The sequence below is a fragment of the Papilio xuthus genome, unplaced genomic scaffold (genome assembly GCF_000836235.2).
Source record: "Papilio xuthus unplaced genomic scaffold, Pxut_1.1 DF826945.1, whole genome shotgun sequence".
NCBI classification, from domain to species: domain Eukaryota; kingdom Metazoa; phylum Arthropoda; class Insecta; order Lepidoptera; family Papilionidae; genus Papilio; species Papilio xuthus.
This window is the reverse complement of record NW_013531704.1, coordinates 4,891,714-4,911,236: the sequence shown is the minus strand read 5'-3', so window position 1 is coordinate 4,911,236 and position 19,523 is coordinate 4,891,714. Positions and strand designations below refer to the sequence as shown.

At 32.6% G+C, this 19,523-nt stretch overlaps 1 protein-coding gene across 4 annotated transcripts in view; it reads left to right on the top strand.

Annotated features, from left to right (window-relative positions):
• The window catches only part of Gbs-76A (Glycogen binding subunit 76A), a 43,655-nt gene that overhangs the window by 12,535 nt on the left and 11,597 nt on the right, over positions 1-19,523 (top strand). The window contains exon 1 of one of the 4 annotated variants that reach the window (XM_013316948.1): positions 10,213-10,515. The exons of the other annotated variants lie outside the window; for them this stretch is intronic. Within the exon in view, the coding sequence (XP_013172402.1) occupies positions 10,429-10,515 (87 nt within the window). The 5' untranslated portion in view covers positions 10,213-10,428. Of the gene's footprint in view, positions 1-10,212; positions 10,516-19,523 lie in introns of those variants that run through there. 4 annotated transcript variants of the gene reach the window in all.

The window sequence follows — 19,523 nt, the reverse complement described above, 5'->3', positions numbered from 1 at the left end:
CATTCGATTCGTATTTTTCCTCTAAGTGTTATAGGAACAGATCTTTTTTTATTATAATTTGCAAGTTTTTTTTTGTAAAATATTAGCAGATTTTTTGTGTTAATTTACTAATATTTCTTTAACCATTCCAAATAAGCTCTAAGCTTGTGCTAGGATATGGTTTACGACAATAGTCGAATAGCGGGTTTCGAATCCCCGACCTCGTGATCGGAAATCTGTGCCCTTAACCATTAGGCTATTGACGCTCTCGAGTTATTACAGCTACTTTAAAATGTATAATAGAAGAGATTTGATGTACTAAATTATATCATTCTTTTTTTTATTGATTAATGCTTTAACGGTGAGGACAGATTTACATTAACAGTATGTTTCATTTATATATTTTTACAGTTGCCCGTTGCCAATATTAATATTTTCGGTCTGGTATATTCCAAATATTTGGCTAAATTTATATGTTTTACGGCTTTGCCATTTAATAAGATAAAAATTTAAAAGAATTGGCATTAAACAAAATAATTAAAACGAATTATTTAATAAAGTTTAAAGCGCATTATTTAGTTTTTTGTTCCCACTTCGAAGTCGGAATTAACGAATGCGCATTAACCTGAAATGATATAAATGGTCGGATTTTTTATTCTCCGAAGCTTTATTACTTTCACGCACAAAGCTAAGCTAAACCATAGATATTGCTATGAGTTTCTACTATCATAAAATCTGTACAAAACATATTATCATCATTATATTTGAAATAGTATGAAAGGGTTGACAATATGTTTTTGTGCATGTTTTTCGGCAGTGAAAACTAACGATATGATACATGGGTGTGTTCGACTGTGATACGTTGACTCGAAGTCTATTTAAAGTCTAGTAGATGTGTATATGAATGAAATGCGTTTGTGTCGGAGTTACGGTGCGTGGCCGTCACGCTGCGCTGACTCGACTCCTGTGGGCTCCTACTTTAGTACTATGAGTAAAATTTCGATTTATATCATGTATTTTACTTACAGTAAAGGAACAATGTATGTGTTATTTTAAATCCATGAATCTGGAACGAAGATCTGCGGTGGCAATTCGCTGAAAATTATGTTTTTTTAAACCAATTTTTATGTGAACTTTTTGCTACATGACAAGGTGAAATAAGATTTAGATTGGATATCTATGAATAAGGAAAAAATGCTTGGGTCTCAGGTTTTATTTAAAAAAGAAAAAGATGTTTAGCACTCAACCAAATCATCTGACAAATGTTGTAGTAGATTTCTTTCTTATGTGTGTCAAGTTTTAAAAAGCATAAAATAATTTGATAAAATATTTTATTTTTATATAATATTTTAGAGAGCGTCATTGGCTCAGATGTCAAGCACTTGACTTGCAATCTGCAGGTCGTGAGTTCTAATCCCGCCATGTATCAATATGTTTTTCGATTTCCGATTTACATATATGTACATTTATCCGACGTTCTTATGGTGAAGGAAAACATCGTGATGAAACCTGCACATATCTGAGAAGAAATTCAAATATATGTGTGAAACTAACCCGCACTTGGCTAGCGTGGTTGACTATAGCCTAGTCACCCCTAACTTGGTTCTTCCAGCCCTCAGTAGGGACGTATAGTCAGCTGGAATGATTTATATTCCTTATCAGATGTCATAAAAAACAAACACTTATACGTAAATATTGCAAAAGCATAAGCAGTAATATTTGTTTAAATGATAAGCATTGTTTTATACTTAGTTCATCGTTCTTTAGTAATATTAAAATATTTTAAACAAACGACTATCACTTCTATCTACAAACAATGTAAGAGTTATAACAATTAAATTTATAAGAACACCCTGTATAGTTGCCAAATGTTCAATTTACGTAACTTTAAGGAAAATTTATTAGAATGCAAATGCGCAGAAGAATAAATTTTCTCGCTATTTTTCGCCAATGTCGTTGAAGGTCACGATTCTCGCTGACCAATAACAAGGTCACTGACCCGCGCGACGCCGAGGGAAATTCATTTCAGTTTATTTAAAGGGTATCGTTTAGAAATCTATTTATGTATATTAGAAGAGTATTTTTATATTATTAGGACTGATGTATATGTTTATCCCCATAAAGTTTACTTGATTTTCAACACATTTTGGCACGTAATCTTTTTTTAAGACGAAAAAATTAATCTTACTATGCCACTAATATTATAAATGCACACGTTTTAAACGATGTATGGATGTTTGTTAGAAGTTATCTCCAGAACGGCTGTATTGATCTCGCTGAAATTTGACATAAATATAGAACATAGCCTAAGAGAACACATTGGCTACTAATTAAGTTTTTATCAATCGCGCGTGGCCGGTGTCGCAGGCGAGAACTAGTTTCAACAGAAACGTTATCATCTTAAATGCACAAATATACCTAGAGTGCAAGGTAATATAGGTAGATTAGTAATGAGAAAAATATAATATATTTATAGTGTAATCCACAAAAGAGGCTCTCATTGTCAGTGTCAAATTACAAGACTTCTGTTTTAAGAATAGATAGTGTCGTATTTATAGTAGGTGTGTACACAGTATGACAGGCATACACGGACTTGGCAGTGTACAAACTGATCGTAATTAAAACTACAACATTATGTAAAAATAATTTTATGTATATGTTATGCCATTACACGTTTTCTAATGCCAAGAATAAAATTATGAAAGGGTTTTTTTAATTAAAATAATAAATTTTATACCTAAGTTGACATTTCTAATTGTTAGAGTTCGGAGTTGTAAGCATAAATGTAGAGAACATGAAGACGATTTTTTCATTATTTTGATTGATAAATTAAATTAGAGATTTCTTAATTTTATAGTAAAATGATAATATTATTAGTTATTTTATTTATTAAAATTAATAATTATAAGGATTTCTTTTGTTTTTCTGCGATTATAAAGTATTATTTTATTTAGTTTTATTCGGTGTTGAACAATTGTGACTAAAAGAAATCCTTGATGCGATATTAGTGATAAAATGACATCTATTCTTCTGAATGCATGCCCTTCATAACCACATTTCTTCAAATAGATTACAAAGACAATTGTCAGATCTATAGAGTAGATTCATAGTATAAATATTTATAGAGTGAAACAATTCATACCATCTCATTGCATTCTCTTTCAAAGACAATGTGTTGTGCGTGACGTGGGAATCATGCGCTTTGCAGATTGTACGCTATTTCTGTACCAATTGATCCGGCCAGTGGCCAACGCCAAACTTTGTATTGATCAACGGACGTATAAAAGTTTTTATGGCAACATTTTGTAGCATTTACATCAATGTTACTTGCGTAATACGTAATAATAGTAACATTGAATAAATAAATTTTGTTAACTTTTTTTACTGAAACAAAAAAAAACTTTTTTTTAAGAATCGTCAAGTGACACATTATAGAGGGTGTTGAAAAGCGTGTAACTGAGTATGTCGTTCATTTATTAGCGATGAGGTATCAGAAAATGAATACATTATTACCTCTTATTTAATTATTGTAATTCAACCTTTTTAAAATCCTAATAATGACACGATATTTTAGTATATAAGGATATAACTATTTAAAATCGTGGGCCATTTCTACGAAGCTCTGAGCAGAGAAAAATGTTTCGGCGTAACTCCGTTTTGATGTAAAAAATACTTTTGCCAACATTTTCGTTGGTGATTCAGTTGTTTGATATTTATTATTATTTGATAGTGTCCAAAGCAAACACCGTTGACATTATCATGTTAAGAACTGATTATTAAGGAATGTTAATGATTAAGCTAAGACAATAAGTCCAGACATAAGAAATTTAATTCAAGTTCAAGGATTATTTTTAATAATTTTTAATCAGCCTGTAAAGTCCTTGATAATTTAAACATGACACGAAGAATATTTTATTTTCATAAACAAATGAGGAAAAGTAATTAAAATACTGAAAAGGCTAATTTTCATGCCTTTATTTTTCTAAGATGATTTTTGAACGATAAAAAAATTATATTTCAAAATAGTAGTTAAATTATTAATTTCCATGCCATTGTAAAATCGTGAGTAGGTACCAGGATCGCATAAATCGTAGACGATGTCGTCTATCGACTCGACCTGAGACTACATAGGCCGGTCGTGGGCCATAAGTCGCGGTGGCCCCACCCGGAGGACATGTGCCCAACCGGCTCTCAATTATCCGGCATGACTCTATTGTGTGCTGCATACAATACAGATCTACAAATTTATCGGATGATATAGATATAAATAAAGAAAATATTAAACAAGTATGAATACCTAATAGTTAACAGTACAATTGCCGATTCTATCGTATCATGTACTAGCTGGCACCCGCAACTCAGTCCGCGCGGATTAAAAAAAACTTAATTATTAGCCAATGTGTTCTTCCAGACTATGCCAAATTTAAGCGAGATCCATCCAATCGTTTTGAAGATACCTTTAAACAAACATCCATCCATCTTATCTAAACATTCGCATTAATAATATTAGTAAGATTTCAATGGATAGTATTACAAATATTTTGGAATACAAAGTAAAGATTTTTTTCATATAACTGGGTCTAGTGCGTTACGATGTAAAAGGGATAAGATAAATAAATAAGTCTTAAAATCCAATTCAGATTTATAACAATTTCAAAGGTTAATAGAATAACTTCCTAGATTCTTGTCGGTGAATTTGAAAAGGGCCACTGTAATATAGGTAGGTGGCAATAACACAGTACCACGACCGGTTCCCTAAGGCAGGCGCATTCCGTTGTTAACTTGCTATACTATGCCTACCGGCTTTGCTTCTAGTTCAATTTGCATCGCGTGTAAGCTGTTCTTGTTTTCCTCGAACACTTGGCACTGAGAGATTTACTTACCCGCCAGATAGATGTTAGCTCACTTACGATTAACTTCGTCGTGCAACAAACTGACATTATGCCTGTACTGAACAAGGCCCTCAATTATAGTTAGTACGTAATGCAATGATTATTTGAATAGAAATTCTGTTTCAAGTTTTTTTTTTAATCTTACGTATAAAAGACATTAATTCGAACTTAACAATTTGAATATAGAGTCGTATATTTAAATTAGAATGAGACTAGTTGTCGCCCGCGACTCCGTCCGTGCGGAATTAAAAAAACACAAGTCTTCTTCTAGGCTATGTTCTATATGTATGCCAAATTTCATCGAGAACCGTTCATCTTCAAACAAACATCCATCCTTCTAAATATATTTGCATTTGAAATATTAAGATTAGGACAAGTGGGCGTCAATTTTATACAAAAAATAACAGTCAAACAGCCGCTACCTCTTTTGTGTTGCGAATTGCGATCTGTTAAAATACGAACAACTTTCTTGTTAACATCTAGAAATTATTGTCAAGCACAAGATTCTGTACAATCTTACTCATATTATAAATGCTAATTTTTGGATGGATGGATGTTTGTTTGAAGGTATCTCTTGAACAGTCCAACGGATCTTGATGAAAGGTATAGATTTAGAACGTAGTCTGAAAGAACACATAGGCTACTAATTAAGTTTTTTTAATTGCGCGCGAACGGAGTCGCGGGCGACAGTTAGTAAGGATTTATTTTAGGACAAAATACAAAGAGCAGTGATTTCTAAATGAATATTTTCATGATTTTAGATTGCGGACGTTGTTTTATCGCTAAGTATTATTGCTGTTGAGATATCGAACGCCTGCTGTAGTTTATTTCTGTTGCACCCAGATTACTTGAGATATTACTTGAGCCTGTTTCACGAACAGAGAATTATGCAAAATTTTACTATAATATAACCGGACTTGATTTTCTGTATGCGATTAATTGTGGTTTAAATAAAGCACTATTTATTTGTATAAAGAAGAAACGTAGACGTTTCAAAAGAATAGAAGCGTCAATAGCCTAATAATTAAGGGTACGGATTTCCGATCACGAGGTCGGGGCTTCGAATCCCGCCATTCGACTATTGTCGTAAACCGTATCCTAGCACAAGCCTAGAGTTTAGTTTGAATGGTATTTAAAAGAAATATCAGTAAATTTATAGAAAAATCTGCTAATATTTTTAATAAAAAATAAACAAAAAATAATCTTTATTTGCATTAATATACTTGTATCATAGTCTTTTATTTTTCTATGAATTTTCGTAATTTTCTAATAACTTTTAAGAACCTATTCAACATCTCCTTAAATTGGTTGAAAAAATATTATTATGGTCCTATCTTTTTCAATTATATTCAACTTATTAGGGATTTTACATTAATAAATTAGGTGGCTAATTCGAACAAACATCCATCCATCTAAACATTCGCATTTATAATATTAGTAAAAATAGTAAGATCTAGCTAGTAATTTTTAACAGTTATGTCTTGATACTTAATTATATTTTTTTTAGCGAAGTGACCGTTTCCTAAAGACATGCGCAATTGCATATGCGTTGCCTACCTTAAAATTATAATTACTTATTTCTTACGTAAGATGAAAACAACGACCCATTTTATTGCTAGCTTATTAAAATATACAGGTATCCAATACCGTTGTACTTAATGTTCAATAAACTCATCTCATGATTAACATAATAAATCATATTAGAAAGTTCCGACCCCACGTAAATTGAAGCTTTAATAGGCGATGTTCCTTTTTTAGATGTACCTATATCTTACTGATTGCAGTATTCTATAAACTTTGTAAACTCATCTAATTTAATGTTTAAGAGACTGAGATTGAAATGTTTGGTAATAGTTAGATAACCCTTTATTCACTGACCAGTACTTTTTTTTAAAGTAAATTTAATCTATTACATATATAAAGAGAAAAAAATTAAAAGGATTATATTAACGGACTTAAAAAAAAACTACATTAGTAGGCCATGTGTTCTTCAGGCTATGTCCTACATCTATGCCATTTCAGCGAGATCTATACAGCCGTTCTAGAGATACCTTCAAACAAACATCGATGCATACATCCATCGATCCATCCAAAAAAATATTAGTAAGATTTGTAATTTTAATTTTAACAATATTGTTTCGACTTGTTTCTATATAAATTACATAGTTATTTGATCGTTTAGCCGTGAAAAGTACAAATGGCTTTCTTGTTCTACATTACAATGAATGTCGTTGCCGACCCTTATTTGTATCTGAGAATTGAATTATGTAGTGATCGATATCCTGCCACCTTCTGGAGTACTGCGCCCACGCACCCCGCAGCGCACCATTCATCATTCTGGAATCCTACGTAAGATTCAAATAACGTCTCTATGTCACTGGCAAATCGTGAATGCCGTCATTTTGTAAGTAGCTTAGGCAAATTGTAATAAATCGGCTTCTATTAATAATTCAGTTCATTTTCATTCATTTAAAATAAGACATAAGTAATAAATTAAAAAACTGCCCTGTTGTAATATTTTGTTAAGATATTATTTGATAGTGACATTTTACTGGCTACATTGATGACGAGCGATGAAATGTCGCGGGATTTTACTCAAAACCAATCTGGCAAAAAGTATTATAACCAAATTTAACACCTCACTTTTTGAATGCCTCCTGATTCGGTGTGCAAAGACGACTCTTTACAATTGGACTAGGTAATTTACAAACGGGCGGCATTCGTGATCGGTCAGTGACAGTAGATCCCATTGTAATTTGAACCTTGTGGCGTATACATAAGGCTAATATTTATTTTATTGAGCTCCGGAATCTGGATAGATAAAGCGTTTTGCTTCTATTTTGGGTATAGTTATGCCCTATTCTATCGACTTTGATAAATTGGTTTGGGACTCGCTTATATTTTTTACAAGTGTTTTTGTCAGTAGTCCTCAGTAAATATGGATGAATGAATATTTGAAATCCAATACGTGTTCCTTGCTTATTGAGGTTACGTTTACGATACGTTTTTTTAGAACTTTTCACTAATAAGAGTGTCTATTTCAATTAACTTCTCCAATGAATTTAATTTCAGTTATATTGTCTGCAAAATTGGTACCGTTTATTTTACAGTAGTCTAATAGTAATAAAGACGTTTCAGACTGACTTATACCGTGTAGATTGATGAAATACTTAAGAAGGGCAATATTAAGTGTACCCGAAACTATCGAACATGTATGCGTAGATGTATGAGGTCCGTCTCTGCATGTTGCGGACGAAAGAACAAGCGTACCCGTGGCTCGCTACAATGCGTAGGAGAAACACAGGGGTTTAGTGGGTATGCTTCCCATCCGGAAGAGAATCATCCCTACCGCGTCCCCCCCTGGGGCGCGGAGTATACATGAAGCATTACCCTCTGAAAAAAAGGTCCGTCTTTGCATACTCCTCTAAGTTACGGACGTGATAATATTGTTGTTAATGTACATGGTAGATAAATAAATTACAATCTTAAATGTATTGAGGTTTGGAAAGCGCGCTTGATAGATTTCTCATGAGATAGCTTATAGAAAATCATGCGGTCTATGTGAAATTAATAACACTAAAGTATATGAAGTTACATTTAATAATAATATTATTATCTAGAAATTTTAAACTAAAGCTATTTCTAGGATAATTCAGTATCTGATGAACAAAATGTGAACATTTCCACACCGTCTTTCATTCCATAACGGTGCGATTCTCACGCAATTTCTTGCCTCGCACAGCCGCGTTGTGGAACGGTCTGTCCTCTGCGGTATTTCCAAACCAATACGACTTAGGGACCTTCAAGAAGCGAGCATACCATTTCCTTAAAGGCTGGCAAAGCATATCTCAATCATTATCCTATGGTGTTGCAGGTGTCGTTGATCACCTCGGTGATCCCGCCGCTCGTATGCCCAATCTTTTTTATAAAAAAAAATTAAAGTAGACGGTGAATATTTGAACACTTTTCTGTAATCTCCCTAGTAAATACAAATATTTCTAGGTTAGGTATGCATAGTTTTAAGTTTTTATTTTAATATGGCGCTAGGTTAATCACTTGTCACTTGATGACTTTATAAATCTAAGTGGACAAATTCTACCGTGTTTACCCTAAATGTTTTAAGTCGTACGAAGTTACAAACAAAGCTATTACTCTCATTAAATTAATTAACTTATTAATTAATGATATAACCAATACCGGTTCGTAATGTGTTTGTTTACAGTAAATTTGTGTTATTTATAAATTCAATTAGTTTATTTATTTACAATGTCTACTGATGATCATTGGACCCATTTATTTAACTTATTTATCGTTGGTTTCCGAGACCTAAATCTTACTGACTTACTGATATTATAAATGCGAATGTTTGGATGGATGTTTATTTGAAGGCATCTCCAAAACGGCTGAACGGATCCCGCTGAAATTTGGCATAGATGTAGAACATACTCTGAAATAACACATAGGATACTATTTAAGTTTTTTTAATTTCGCGCAGACAAAGTCGCGGGGTAAATTTAATCCTTTTTTAAAACATATTGTCATCTCTCACATTACCTTTGACAAAGTACGTATTTTGGTCTCAGAAACCTACGATTGTAATACTTAGAATTAACTTGAGAAAAAAATATAAATATATTCAAGTGTTTTAACACGTCTCCAATTAAATTGTTGGATTTGATTTATAAAAATATTATATAAGATTTAGGTACTTCAAACTACATGACGAGGTCATCAAGATGTTGAACTTGAAGCTTATAGGAACTTAATGGTAAAAGGTCGGACTGGAGAATTAAGGTCGTGGGTTCGAATGCGCCTTTTCACTATTATTGTTAACCGTCTCCTAGAACTGGAATGGCTTACTACATTTTTTAAAAAACCTATAATTTTAATGAAAAAAAATGAAATTTAAATATTAGAAAGTGTCCCTCACTAAGCACCAAAAGATTTCATATTTTACAAAAATAAACAAAAAGGTACTAAAATAAATTTTGGTTACTTTTTAAATGTTTTTTGTAACTATTTATTTTTAAATTTATTATTATTTATATGTTTGTCTCTTGTATTATTTATGGTATAATTGTCAGGGTTGTATTTATGTACCGGTTATGTATCGTGTAGCTACAACGAAGGGCACCATCCCATCACTAGCGCGCCTCGTGCGCTGCACGCATCGCTCGCGTGCATATATTATATTTGTATTTATTGTGTTGTAATACATCACCTATCGTCTTAATCGATATTTATCTCTATGTAATAATGTAAACAAAACTTAATGAGGCGAACTCGATGATTAATATTTACAAATTGGTCTATACTTAGAGGAACGATGCGCCGGCGCAGGTTTTTCTCTCATTCGCGCCCCGCGTTCGTACGGAGTAGTCGTGCGCGTGCGGTACATTTCAACATCTACCCTCGTTACGTCGACCTGTCAGTTTTATTTTAATCACGAGATAGATGAGTGACAGTTATCAATAGTGGTTGCATTATACAAATAATGTTCGTAATCTGCAAGTAAACATTAGTGTAACTTAGTCTGTACTGAATGTGCTTGTGCTAGATGGATCATTGTAAACAGAATAGTGAATACAACTCGCCGGGTATCAATATGTCGTTGGAGCACCAAATGCCGGTTCTTATGAAAAAGGTAATATTTATCGATTTATAGTTCCAACACTAAATAATCCCAACAAAAAAAACTATTTAACTAACGAAACTTTCTCCTAATTGAATTTAAACAATTATATTTTATTTTTGCTTTTATTAACATTTCAATATCCTATTTCATTTTACTTGGTCGTGGTATTTGTTTACACAAAGTGAAAAGATAGTCAAATAAAATGCTCGACGAAAGACGCTTGGTGACTGCTAATACTTTATTTATTTTTACTGCGTTAGGTAATCTTTATATTGGCAATGCTGTTGCTAGTTGAAATGAAATGTAGTATACATCTAATATACAGAGACTCCTCTGCTTATGTTTCATCCAAGTTTTTACTGTATACCAATATCTTTTAAAGTATTCATTCTGTACTTGAGTCATTCACGTATTGAATTATTGCTTTTAACTTATGCTAAATTCAGATTGAACTTTAAATATCGACACGCTAGAATATTAGTTCAAAGAGTTTGAAATATATCATTAATTTCTTTAAATAAGTAACAATGGATGCAAGGTTTTAGTTATATTTATTTAACCTTGGTGAGAAAAATAGCAAAGCTAAATGTATAAAAACAGGTGACATGTTTCTTGTGAGATGAAATATGTAGAAAGTAGTGTATTATTGTGGTTTGCGATTTAAATAGAAGGTCGTATTTGAAGTCATAAACTCGAATAGATTTACTTAATAAAAATCATAAAGAAAAAAAACAATTTAATTTTTACTTGATATTACATATTATTAAAACTAACTTTTTATAATAAAAAAAAAACTAATGTTTTGTTAACCATCCAAATAATACTTAAAGCATATGTTTTGGTTGAATATAAACTTTGGGATAGAATAACAAATCTACTTTTTTTGTCACATCAAAGAAACATAAAGTACCTTTACCTGCTTACCACGTCTTTGAAAGTCAAAGTATCGCCGGAAGTCTTAACAATTTATTGTATGGGATATTTTTCTGTTGATTGTATAAGCTAGTAAATACGTGGGAATACTTCGACAACGTTCGTGCTGATGCAAACATTCTTTGGATGCTGAACGAACAATGCTCTTTTAAAACATCGAAAAATAATTTGTTAGCAAATATAAATATCACTTCGACTAAAAAGAAAAAAGAATATTGAACTGATAAATTTTTTTAATTTTGTCTTAATATTAGTCTTTGATGAAATTTTGTTTGCTTCTTTAAGTTTCATGATTAAGTGGTTATATTTCTATAAAGATATGCTTATCATGATGATCTTAAAAATCTTTAAAAACCTCACAAGCTCAGAAGCTATTAAACATAATTAAACAATCGAGTTTTACTTTTTTGAGGTTTGTTATTTGAACAGATATAAAAAACAAAATACTTAGTTCAACAAGTCCCCACCAAGGGGCTCGGAGCCTACCCTAAGGGTGATTAGGCTACAGTCAACCACGCTGGCCAAGTGCGGCTTGGTTGACTTCACACATATCTTTGAATTTCTTCTCAGATATGTGCAGGTTGCATCACGATGTTTTCCTTCACCGTAAGAACGTCGGATAAATGGTACATATGTAAATCGGAAATCGAAAAATACATTGGTACATAGGGGGATTCGATCACAGGACCTGCAGATTGCAATTCAAGTGCTTGACCCCTGAGCCACCGACGCTCCAATACCACAACAATGATACTATAGGTAAAATACAAAAAAAATAGCAATAATTTTACTAGAACTTTATAAAGTTAGCAATAATTTTCTTTCCTCTAAACGCATGCACTAACAACTTACAATAAACGTATAAAAATTTGCACACAGCATTTGTAAATTGCACTTCACTTTAAGAGTGGTTTAGGGTAAAATGACATGTACAAAGTGGCGTTACTAGGAGCTACATACATTTAAATTGACCATCGCTTAACTGCCCACTTACCATACAGTAAAATTATAAGTTACCGGCCACCACTAAGTTATATCGTATCATTATAACCAGTCGACGACGGAGTGGATAGCTTGGTACACAGTAATCATATTGATGGATATCCATGGATAGGCTTCTTAGAACCCGTTCTAAGAACATCAAATACGATATTTATGATGTCGGATTCTGTAAGAGCTTTTAAATATTACGTTTAACATTTAAAAATGATAATGTTCCATAGATATTGTTAACGACATAGTGTCACTGGATTTCATCATGGCCGACCTCGACCTGATAGTCTATTAAAAAAAAAACTCATTCATGCAGTCCTAACTAACCGTATCACTGTAGGTTTCCTCTGACGTAATGTTCAAAAATATATTATGTTCCTTCTCATTTTCTTTGTAGAACAGAGAATTATATACTAATATATAAATGCGATTGTTTGGATGTATGGATCTCGATTAAATTTGTCATAGATGTAGAAAAACATGTAAAACCTGGCCTGGTAAAACACATAGGCTGCTATTGATTCTTTTATGTTCTGTGCGGACGGAGTCGATGGCGACAGCTAGTGTTATATGTTGACAGAAATTTCAATAAGCAGTAGTAACATACGTACATGTAGATTTTGTCTGTATTAGAAGATAATAGATTTAATTCAATCTTGATGCAGCTTTCCAACGGCACTTAAATAACTAAATCACAATCTCGTATAAATATATTTTTACTTGTCATTGACCTCACATTGAGAATCCCGAAATAACTAGTCTCGAATCTGAAGGTTAATTCGTCTATCAATAATTCTTGTATTTCGCAAAACAAAACGTTTATCAATTGTTTATATATTTTAACATTAAAACAAATGAATAACACATTTTAATGAATGTAAGTAAAACAGATTTATTTCATTTTAAATCATTGTGGTCCTATTTATAACTTTTTTGTTTAACTACTGTTTATTGTAGACATTATTTAAATTCTTTAAGAAACCTGATTGTTCCAATGTCCCGTAAAAACAATAAAGTTCTAAAAGGTTTTAGACCTTTGTAAGCAACTCGCACTGGTCCAGACCAACCTGCACTTGGCCAGCGTGGTTGACTATTGCCTAGTAACCTCTAACTTAGTGTAGGATCAGCGTCCCTTAGTGAGGATATACATACATATATAGGTGACGAACCTGATAAATGTTGAAAAGGATATACAAATAATGTATTTTGTTTCAAGGGCCGATTGTTAAAATTTTATCTTTCTATGACATTTAGGATATGAAATGAGTGTAACAAATGATAAAAATTACCGGATATCTTATCTTATACAAACGAAAACCGATGATAGACTGATAGTGTTGCGTTAACAATCGCGATAACGTGCTCCCTAATAAGTCTTTGTTATGATGAAATAATAGGTCATACATAATTAGCATTTAATCGATATGCCGTGGGTTTCTGTAACTAAAATCACCGTTTAAGAAATATTGTTATCTCTGTGTTTTTCAAAGATGATGACAGAGACAATGATATGTTTTATACGGCGATTTTGGTCAAGGAAACCAATGCTTAGTCTGAACTGTTAATTAACCTGTGATATTTATGTATGTGTTGTATATTGTTAGGAAGAAAATTCGAAAATGTGGCAGTGTATTGACGCATCACTAGCCTTAGTCAAATGTCGACGTTTATGTCCTTTCACTATTCATTCTGACACTGGACTTTGTAACGAAAGCACGCCATTCGTGTAAAGAATTTTAATTAATAATTCCTAAAAATATAACCAAAATATTATGTTTTTAATCTAGTATAACAAGACAATTACTAAGTAACTAGTATCACCACTTATTAGCTTAAAATATGTGAGATTGAGAGTTTATTTCCTTAATGTATATATCAAACGGTTGCATAATCTTTAGTAGGAAACAAATACATATGACATATCAATTGTCTGTTGAATGAATTGGGTTAGAGCGTCAAAGATAACTTGGCAGGAGTGGGCACAATTGTCTATGATGGTCAATTTATAAATGATTGTTTTATATCGTAATTGATAATAGTATCGTATGATTTCATTCAACAGTAAAAAACTCTTGATATTGTTAGTTGTCAAGACTGTCTTTCTTAGCAATCATAGTGTGTGAATATCCGTGAGTTTTTGTCACCAAAATCTCCGTTTAAAATATACTTTTATCTCTGTTTTGTGAAAGATAATGACAGAGTCAATTTTGGAGATTTCCAAATGTTTTATAGTGTAGCATCCTTTAAAAATTTCTCTAGTTTCAGTCTTCAACTTGAACTCTCAACTCAATTTCTTCATGGTATTCTTGCCGAGATTTCTGAGATCCAGTGCGCACGACCAATAAAAGAAAAAGATTCTTTAAACTATCGTATTCACACAGTTCAATTTCCCATATTGTTATGAGTTACATACAAATGTTTGATGTTCATAAATTAAACAGGAAGGTAATTTAGGCTTTCGATTACATATACGAAATATCTACACGATGGATGAATGTTTGCTTGAAGGTATCCCAAAAACGGCTGAACGGATCTCGATTAAATTTGGCATACATACAAAACATAGTCTGGAAGAACACATAGGCTACTAATTATGTTTTTTAATGCCGCGCGGACAGAGCAGTGGGGGATAGTTAGTAAGTCATAATCATCGGAAATATAGTGTGATATCAAACTGTAAGATGGAATAAATAATGCGTTGGTGTTACTCTGCGTGACAGAATACCAACGATCATTACGTGCATGTCTATTGAAAGCATCACGGGTCCCAATCATTAAATAAGTCTTTATTTGTAGCTTCTATGTTCTATGAAAACATAATATACGCAGAGCCCGGAATAACGCGAGAACTGTCCCATTACGGGGACTTAGAAAGGCTTTCTTCTCTTCTATCCAATATTATAAATGTTTGGATGGATGGATGTATGTTTGTTAAAAGGTCTCTCCAACAAAGCTGAATGAAACTCGTTGAAATATGCCACCGATGTAGAAAATAGTCTTAAAGAACAGATAGGAAATTAATCTCTGGTATTGCTGATGTCCATGGGCGTCGGTGAACACCTCGGTGTTCCCGGTGCTCGTTCGCCCCTTCTGTTATAAAAAAAAATTGAGTTTTTTTTATTCCGTGCTGACGAAGTCGTTAGCGGGAACTAGTAAGATTATAAAAGAAACCTAAGAAAACTCTAGTATTTGAAAATATATTTTTGATTGTCTATGGAAACAATGTGATGTATAATGTATGTAAGCGTGATGCGCATACGCAGCGCAGTGCCAAGGGCAGCGGCCCTACGTGTCGCATAGTTGTTGGACTGGTTCCCATATCTTCGAATATGATTATTATAGTTATCCAATCTCACCGAACACGCTTTGAAACTGTTTAACTGCCGTACTCAGAGTTGTGAATTGGTCCCTTAGCGTTTTAATATGAGAACACTAAGGTAAGCTTACTGCTTAAGGTACTTGTTTATAAATTGATTTACTTTGACTTGAAAAGTTCTATGTTCCCTAGTGAGGCAGAGGGCGTCCACAGTGCGCTAGTATATCATTTTCTGAGTCGTTAATCGATGTTTAAAGGAGGCCCTTAGTGTAGATGTGATGATCTATGCTAGGCGATTTTTCTGTTGAATATTAAACTAATTAACGTTATTCTTTCAAAACGGATTTAAGATTGGCCTTTACGAATTATAGTAATGATGACTTGTGTGTTTGTAAATTATTAGTTTTTTTACTAATTAAAGTTTTTTTATCTTTTTAAATGTACAGATATAAAGATTAATCTTATATTTAAATAAGTAAACTACGGTATAGAAGAAAACATTAAACAAATATGCACCATATTACATAAATATGTCTATAAGATCTTAACTTACATAAAATTATCATGTATAAATATCATCATCAGCTCACTATACGTCCCCACCGAGGGGCTCGGAGCCTACCCTAAGTTAAGGGTGATTAGGCCATAGTCAACCACGCTGGCCCAGTGCGGGTTGGTTGACTTCACACATATCTTTGAATTTCATATGTATAAATATATTCTAGAGTAATAGAATATGAATCTGTAGATTATTGTGTTAATTAATATACATTCTTTAATAATCAAAAAGTTGTTTTTAATTTGTTTGAAAGGTGTACTGGCGTGCAGACATCTTAGTAATTCTTAGAGGTGTGATGTGCTGGTTGCAATGTTTGTATTATATTTTTGTCTCCGAGTATTGTCACAGCTTCTTGTTCAAACGTTGGTCATCCGATAAGTGTTTACAAACAGACAGGTCTACCTGCGCACCGATTCTTAATATAATGTCGTACCATCTCATAAATATTTTGTTTGTTTAAATTGTCTGGTAACCTGTTTAAATTGACATTCCTAGAGACTGTGGGTTATTACTGTGGAATTGATTGGATAATAATATATTTTTGTCATCTCTTTTACTCTCATTGAAAAAGACAGAGACGATAATATATTTAATACAAGTTTTACGACTTATTTAAAAGTTAGATGGCAGTCGCCTGAGACTACGTCCACGCGGAGTTAAAAAAAAGAATAGTGGCCTGTGTGTTCTTCCACACTTTATTCTACATCTATTTCTATTTCTAATTTCAGCGACTTGCATGCAACTGTTCCTTCTATCAAAATCCATCCATACATCCAAACGTTTGCATTTCATAATTATGTAAGAAATACGATTAAGGTTAAGTTAGCTTAGTTACCGCCGTTTTTTTTTCTTCATAAATCTTATAATAAGTCACTGATGAAAAATATGAATGCTATGATAGTTTATATTTTTATTTGATTTTATACATATTATACATTTTGAACCCTTCTATATTTGACTGTCTTAATCATAGACAATGAACTGTGACTAACTCATTGCACCTGTTACTCTTTATTTATGCGCCAAAGTTAATTTAAAATTATCTCACCTTGGGCGTGTTGTTTTATAATTATTGCAATGCAATTGTTTAATCAATCTAAATGGTATGCGCATCATTTATTTAATCTCAAGAATGTTTCCCAGACATTCAATTAAGTACCGGGAAACCATTTACTTTCACGTAATCGAAGTTTGCATGCTGGCAAGAAAGTGTGAAGAATTGCCAGTAAAAATTTATTTGCGTAAGGTTTTTCTCGGATTTTTTTGTTGTTTATGGCGATAATATAGATTTAGTATTTATTTAGAATCATGACTGATATCAAAGAAAATTGGAATCGTTGCTTTTAGTCTTACTAATATTATAAATGCGAAAGTTTGTATGGATGTTTCAAAGTATCTCGAAAACGTATGCATGGATTTCGCTGAAATTTGGCATATATGCAGAACGTAATCTGGTAGAACACATAGGCTACCTTTTTTCATTCCGGGCAGACGAAGTCGCGGGCGATAGCTAGTAATTAATAAATGTATTGAGATTAGGTTTAATAGTTGCTATGTTGTACCGACATCAGAATTGACTTTAAGGGAAACTCGTGTGGCGGACTCGTGCTAAATGTCACTATAGAAAGCTCATTGAATTTTCTTCGCAACCGGTCGCTACCTTCCGTTATACACGTCCACTCTCCGATCTTCACTTGATCATTATTAAACTTGTGATATCTTACAAGCTTAATTTAACCAACATGTGTGGTCAATGGGGAAATTATTAAATGCTAGTACTTATAATTATAATTTGAAATCTATATTGCTGTAAGAATCGACAGATTAATACCAAAAAATCTCGATACTTTAATTTCTGGTAATCTTCGTTCGAATAAGTGGACGTCTGGCTTAATTTAATTATAAAAGATTCAAGCTTTATACACAACAAAGTTTAATGTTATACGTGGTAACCACGGCGGGATTAATATGCAAGAAATTAACAAATATTCTTCGTAGAAAAGATTTTCTAAATTAATCTTTAATAACTTATTTTGGTCTTTGCCTTATATTATTCAGAAGCTTATACGTATAATTCGAGGGATGGATGTTTGTTAGAAAGTATCTTTAGAACAGTTCAACGGATCTTGTTAAAGTTCGGCACAGATGAAGAACATATTTCAGAAGAACACATAGACTAATCACTAAGTTTTTAAATACCGCGCGGACGGAGTCGCGGGCGACAGCTAGTTATTCATAGAACCTTGGAAATGTGTTTGAAATCCATGTGTAGTGAAATAGAACCTTATGTTACGTTTCATTCACAACTTGACCTAAGTAAAACTTACATTTATCACCTGCTATACTTTCTAAACTTTTATTTATATTTCTTATGTTAAATAAAAGTTTTAGTTATTTACTGTTATAGTTGGATTTATTAAAATTGATCATTATCATGTAAATGCGAGCCAGTTCATTGGACACAAGGTTGTTCCATCAAATATTAATTTAGTCTGGTTGAGCGTCGCTTTTAGAGGGCAGCTAGAGGTCGTTCTGGTCGACGCGACGCCACACCGCATACATTGCTCTGTTTGCACATTATAGAAATTAAATAGAATAATTTCATCAGAAATGTTTGATTTCACATTCATATGCCAATTTTATTGATTGGTTTTTAGGACTTTGGATTGTGTTTTTTAATCATTATGAGGCAAAATTTGCGTACATTACGTGTACATCCTGATACTGCAGGGTTATAGGTTTTTAAACATGTTTTCTGTAAAAGAAACAGGATTCTAAGGAATTCATAGAACTTATAGAACCAATTTTCTTAAATGATGATTAATAAATCAATTTATTAAATCCTAAATGCATGATAAATATTTTGTTCTAGTGGTTTACAGTCTATTTTATGATACTCCAAATAGATAATTCCGTAGTAAGTCGTGACTTTCACTTTGTGTTCAGAAATAGTTGGAAGACGCATCCAGACAACGTATAAATATAGCTCTGGTGCTCACGAGCTTGGCACTTATCTTCCAGTCTTCTAAGCAGCTTTAAATCCAATTAATGTAAAATAAAACAATGTCTGTCTGTTTGTCCTATCTGTGTTCCTAAACTATTGCAAAGATATCTTTGGTATTCTGAGTTTTTTTTTACCATTTTATTAAATGGCTGTAGATGTTATTTTGTCTGTGGTATTACAAGCCACGCTACCTTCAGCTTAACTTCTTATAC